General features: G+C 29.9%; 1 protein-coding gene across 1 annotated transcript; it reads right to left on the reverse strand.

Annotated features, from left to right (window-relative positions):
- Positions 1 to 1,478: 1,478 nt before the first annotated feature.
- Positions 1,479 to 5,237, reverse strand: RPSQ (LRR receptor kinase-like protein). The gene is made up of 3 exons (NM_001353483.1): positions 4,279 to 5,237; positions 3,426 to 3,544; positions 1,479 to 1,969 (listed from the first exon to the last, which is right to left on the reverse strand). Exons 1-3 carry the CDS (start codon positions 4,893 to 4,895, stop codon positions 1,677 to 1,679), a joined length of 1,029 nt encoding a protein of 342 aa, NP_001340412.1. The 5' UTR covers positions 4,896 to 5,237; the 3' UTR covers positions 1,479 to 1,676.
- Between the last annotated feature and the right edge of the window lie 1,432 nt (positions 5,238 to 6,669).

A 6,669-nucleotide genomic window follows, 5' to 3' on the forward strand; every position in this document is an offset into this window, starting at 1 on the left:
TTTAGACAATAAATAAATTGATTTGAAAATACTGTGAGAAAAATAGTAAATTTAATTGGCAAAGAATTAAATTAAAATAAACAAGGAAATAAATTAATTAAAAACAGAAAAAAATGAGAAAAACTAATATTATTATAGAAGTTAAATGCAAAATATGAGAATGTTGAGAACTTGCTTACTAAAATTACTTTTAATATAACATTATTAATTTTTCTCTTCATAATTATTACAGATTAGTTTAGTTTTCTTAATTTTTAGGTAAAATTCGTACTAAACACGCTTGTTGTGTTTAACAAGTATGACAATAATCCTCGCACTAAGTGCGTCTTTTTCCTAAATTAACATTTACTTTCCATTATTTGCATAAAAAGTAAGAAATAAGAGAAAAAAATCACCAAATTTTATATAAATTAATCTCAAAATATACCTATAAATAACAAACAGATAAGAAATGCTGCATCAGTTGGCGGGAATTCATGTACTGCCAGTCCAATATCAGATCTGAATCCTCTATGGATGGCACAGCTAGAGCAAAATTTCGAATTTCCACCATTAAAAGCTTCACAAAAGTTTTGACGAGAAACCATCCCGCTAAACAAGAAAATGCTGAAATGCCTTCAATTTAAGGAGTTTAAGTTTCAATGGATTAATCTCGAATTCGCAAGTCACTTTCCTCCGTCGTTTAGATCATCACCATTAATTTCGAATTTGCGGGTCATACCTTTGCTGGGTGGTTTACGAGTGTGGTACAAAGAGCTTCGGAGAGGAAAGAGAACTCAGTCCCCAAAGGAGATGCCGCAGTGGTTGCCGTTGCCGATGACGGTAGTGGATTCAGATCTTCCTTCTTGAAGTCGGAGAGAGTGGAAGATGACGAAGATGGTTGGAAGGCGTGACAAAAATTTATTTATTTTTACATATTTTAAACCTATTTTACATCCAATAAACATGACACGTGTGATCAACATAATCAATTAAGTGTCAAATGTCTAATTTCAAAATTAAAAACTAAAATAATAAGATTAAAAAAAATAAAAAATTTAATTGATTAATTAAATTATAAAAAAACTAAACTCGTGAACTAAGATAAATAAGAAAATTAAATTTATAATTAAGTCTATTTTTCTTATAGACAATACTCTTGTATATAGCAAAACTCCAAGTGGATTGAACTTATGTAACTTCATCTAATCACATGACACTACTTGTACTCTTTTTATATATATTGAACTCTTTGCTTATTAGAAAAAAGTGCTAGCATGTTTACTTTCAAGTTTCAGTCATAACTCATAATAATTCAATGATGATAGTTAATAGTTATAGTTTTTAATTACAATGTCAACCTGATTCTTTACTTACTTTCAACGCGTTTTCAAACAGGCTATTCACTAATCACGATTCACAGCTACGCATGCAACCTTACTATATTTGTTGCCCCAATTATAAGTAGCTAGTACCACTCTTACTCTACTACAGTCACAACTTGGAAAGAAGTTCTTATTTATAGGAAACAAAAGAATAGGAAATTTCGGACAACAATAAAAATGCCTCCCATTTCAGGAATTATATAATATATATTCCTTAAAATAGATGGCTACACAACATACATACACTCTGTGTAAAGTGCATTAGATATATTTGGGGTCACCTCCAACCAAGTTCAGGAACTATTATTATTATTATGTCTGTGGAAACATATGTTGTTGTGGAAAATAATTGGGCTCAGGTGGTTGTTGTTGTTGTTGTAAGTCTTCAAAGTCTTCTTCTTCTTCTTCCACTGCAGCATCATGGTGGGGCACAACATGAGGCCAGTCTCTATCATAAACAAGTTGTTGTTGTCTAGTGATTAGGGCAGCACGGTTTTCTGCTATCAATTCACGCAATGCTGCACTGCATCTTGTGGAGAAATCCGCATGATGAGATAGCCAATTTTCACTACTACTCCCAGATGACAGAAGAGAGAGAGCACACCCTACTCATAGCCATATAGGGAAGAAATAATTTACACTATTCACTTAGGAACATTGCGTGTTCAATATGCATTAGTCAAGTTAGCTACATGTCAAATCAATTAAGAAAATTTTCATTTGCTAATTATTGTGGGTAGCAAAATTAAACCACTAGTCAAAACCTATCAAGATTGGTGGTTGCATATGTTCTTATTAGCTTGCTTCAATGTTTATGTATTCAGTATTAATCATAAAGAATGTTATATTGCTATTAAAAGAAATTCCTGTAAATATCACAATGGAATTAGTACTATTATACATATCATATGGTTATGATTATGGCTAACAAATAGAAATGTATAGTAATTATTACTTGTATAACAATTGGCGGCAAATTATACAAGTAGTAATTAATTATAAACTTATTAGCTATATTATTATAAACATTATACACAGTTGACAGCAGTTATTGATCGAGTATATTCTTTTCATAGTTCGTTCATTTCAAAAGAGAATCGGTCATAGTAAAAGTTTCAATTTATTTATTTTTTCTTGTTCAAAGATTATAGGTATTTTTTAACTCGTCAGATTAGAGACTAATCTCGTTCACAAGGTATGATTGTCACTAATTTAATAATTTTACACACAATAAGCATCAAACACGGATTCTTTCATTAAATAGATCATTTTCACTCTTAAATTTTACTTTAAATTATATATTATATATACACATATATGTTTACCTACATATATGAAGATATTGATTTTCAGCTACTTAATGATAAGAAAATATTAAAATGTGAAAATTAGAAATGAACTCCTCTGGTCACCATGTGCATACTCACAACGTACTTACTCTCAACTATTTACTGCTAGAATTCTATCTGGTAATATACATAAACTAGAAACAGTGCCCGTGCAAGATGTTGCTTGAGAGAAAAAAAAAATCATTTTCCAACAATCTAGAACATTAATTCATGACTTGGGGATAAAAACAACAATAACAACAAAACTTTGCAACATTTCGAGTGAGAAAAACTACCACCATAGTCCACACATGTGACATTCTATATGATTTTTTTTTTAAATATAGATACGTGCTAATATTTCAGCAGAGCACTTTTCTTTTTCTTTCTTTTTTTGGACAGAATATATTGACTTTTAGGCTTTACTTTGGCACTAGTTGCCCTTTAGTTTAGCTTTTTTAATAAATTAATTTATTTTGGCTATAAATAATAAGATACACAATATGATAAACTTTACTATAGTTATTTATGCAGACTTTACTATAGTGATAATTTATGTATTTTTTTTTATCTCCTAAGTACTAATTTACGCACCGTATTATGTTAACAAGACTAGAAAAAGCTTCATGTTTCTTCTTTTCAATTCAAATGTCGAATGGATTGCAAACTGCTCTAGAAATTAAGATTTAGATGAGAATGTGAACTAATTGACCAATATATTAATTGTGTTTACCTTGTCTAGAATTCCTAGTAACAGAAAGGTGAGAGCTCTTTCTTCTTCGCTCGTTATGACCTGCCAATCTCCTCCTACAACTCCTCTTTGAGTCATCAAACTCTGACACCACATGAAACCTGTTTCCAAACCCAATTGCCATATAATTATCTCTCAAGTCTAAGCAAATTAAGCAGTCATATATAACTAATCCAGAAAATGCAAGCTATACTTTTGTAACAATGACAAAGATTAGCAAATCATTTTTTTGGGAGATATATATAAGATTAGTCGATTGGTCGAGAAAGAGTGAAGGAAAAAAAGAGAAAAAATATATCGCAAGTTCCACTAAACTAAAAAACTAATATTTATTAATAAAAAAATAAATCATTTAATTTTGTCACTATTAATGATCTTAAAATGATTTCAAACAATTAAAAGCTAAAAAATATCACACTTTCATAAAAAAAAAAAAAAGCCAAATGGACAAACCAACTAATTAACCTTTGCACAATATATGCGAACATTGGAAAACATGGAGCAAATTCCATGATTCTCTAATACTTTTATAATAATTTTAACAAGATAAATATTATTTTTAAATAATTTTTTAATTGCTTAAAAGAAGATTAATACTTAAAATAAAAGTATAATTATTCAACTTACTAGTAATACTTTTCTATTTACAATATCTAAGTTTAAAATAATATTTATTTTTTAAAAAAAAATCAATTATGATATTTTTTCATTAATTATTTTCAAACTATTAATAAATTATTAGAAGAAAAAAATATTAATGACGATAATTTAAAAAAAAATTATAAAAATATTCAGCATACTGCAAAGAAAAACGAAAAGATAATGATAGACTTACCTGCTACACTGCTGACAGAATCTCTGCTCCAACCCTAAGACCACAGCTTTGGGTGCCTTGGAATGCTTATCGCAAACTCTGTGCCTCCTGTGGTACTCCTTCGCGTTCACAAGCGCCACGTGGCACCCCTCTACCTGACATCGAGGAACCATCGCAAACGGCGCCGATTTCCCACCACCACCACCACCGCCAGCCCCACCTCCTCCTCCACCATAATACCCCCTCGCTCTCTTATCGTTACCCGCAAAAACAAAACCCGCACCACCACCACCGCACACGTGTCGGTTCCCCAGAGAAGTAACATTGTTAGCATCATCACCGTTAGTAGCATCCTCAAAGTAATGTCTTTTACCAAGATGCAAGCACGTGAGGTGAGGGTCCGCCTGCACGTGACACCCTTCGCCGCCGTATAGTTGGTGGTGATGGAGGCGGTGACCGCCGCCGGCGTAGCCCTCCGCGGCCGTGGTGGTGTGTGGTGCATTAGTTGTAGTAGTAGCATCCCATGATGAATACCAAACATTAACAATATTGTTATTGTTACTGTTACCGCCAGTGTTTCCATTTTCCTCTTTTGTGTGGGTGTTAAGGCTGAACATGTTGTTCTCTCCAAATTCCATGTTTTTCTGAAGCAAATATGGTAGGTAGTTGTGGCTACAGAGAGATTAAGAGAAGTTAACTAATGGATCAGTGTGAGCATAGGAGTAAATAAGTTGAAGAAATTAAAGAGGAAAATGGATATGTTTCTTTTTGGTTGGGGTAAAAGAGGAAAGAGAGTCAGAGAGAGATGGTGCAGAAGGACTTTTGTGGGTTGCTTGATTTGTATGTTGTGTTCTGCTCCAATGGGGTCAAGGTTAAGGCTGCAAAGCTACTCAGTCAGTGAAAGAAGATTACTCAATGAATGAATGAGAGAGAGAGAAGTCAATAAAAGAGCATTATATGTAACTACCTATACCTAGGAAAATATTTGATATACACCAATGTGATATACAATACCAGAGAGAGAAAATTGTATGTACATAAAATTTATGATTGGTTAGAAATAGAGATAAAAAAAATAAAAAATATTAATAAAATGTTTAAAGTAAAAAAAAATTGTGTATCATTACTTATAAATATTTATAGTATAATTTTCATATCTCTCATTTTGAATTTTTTATTTGTTTTAAGCACAAATTTTATTTTAATTTCTTGATAAATGCTAAGAAATGTCTGATTAAGAAATTTAGAAAAAATTATCAAAAATTAATAGTAATATATATATATCCAATGCATTCTTAAGATGAATTTTAATAAATAAATAAAATTTATTTTAAATTGTCTAATTCACAAGACCATAATTTTTAAAGGTTCATTCGGTAAAACAAAAAAAAAAAAGAAAAAAAAAAGTGAATTGAGATAAAAAAAAATTAAAGTAAAGTAAAATATAAAAGTGTTATCTCATATCATTTTAGTATTTTTTTTCTTCTTCTTATCTTTATTCTTTTTTCTCAAAAGGATCGCAACCTTAAAGTATTTTGTAGATTAAAATGATTTTTTCGTCAGGTTTGTTTTGTTAGCCATGTTAATTTTGACTGATAAAAAAATGTCTATTCTATTTGATGTGACTTTTTTTTATAGTTTATCACATATCACCAACTAATTAAATTAGTGTGGTCAACTTGAAAAAACACTGTTCAACTGTATTGGTTCACAATTTCAACAAACTTATTTGAAGCAAATAACTAACAAATATCACTTTTAATTAATCATAAAAATAAATTAGAGTGTTAAATTAAATGGGTTGATATTTCAATCTCCAAATATTGAGTCGATGACCCACACAAGTACAAATTAAACAGGCTACTCACATGTCATGAGTAGTTGATATTCCAGTTTCTAACCTCTCAGTGCCTCTATCATGTACTAAACTCTAACTGCGAGTTACGACCCGAGAAAATGAATAGGGTTGTGTTATGTGTACATATGCTACCATCTCCATGTGAGAAAAAAATAAGCATTAATTATTAATTTGATTTTTAAATTATTTTAAATGATTTAATTTGATTTTAAATTTATAAAATATTTAATTTCATTCCGAGTTTTTAAAAACAAATTAATTTTAAATATTTTAATTTATTTTCTAAGTTTTTAAGAATTTAGGAATTCAACTAAATATTTTAAAATGATTTGTAGATTAAATTGATAATTGAGACAAACAAATCACATATGATCTTGTTGAAAAAATAGAAGAGAGTAAATACTTGAAAAAATTCATGTTTATGAATCTTATTTTTATTTATATAAAATTTAATTTTCTCATTCATATCAAATTTAAAATTTTGTCTCACACTTATATTTTAATAAATAGCATGTGTCTTATTGGTGATCAATATATTAGCGGTTATATAATTT

This window comes from Glycine max, chromosome 3 (genome assembly GCF_000004515.6).
Source record: "Glycine max cultivar Williams 82 chromosome 3, Glycine_max_v4.0, whole genome shotgun sequence".
NCBI lineage: Eukaryota > Viridiplantae > Streptophyta > Magnoliopsida > Fabales > Fabaceae > Glycine > Glycine max.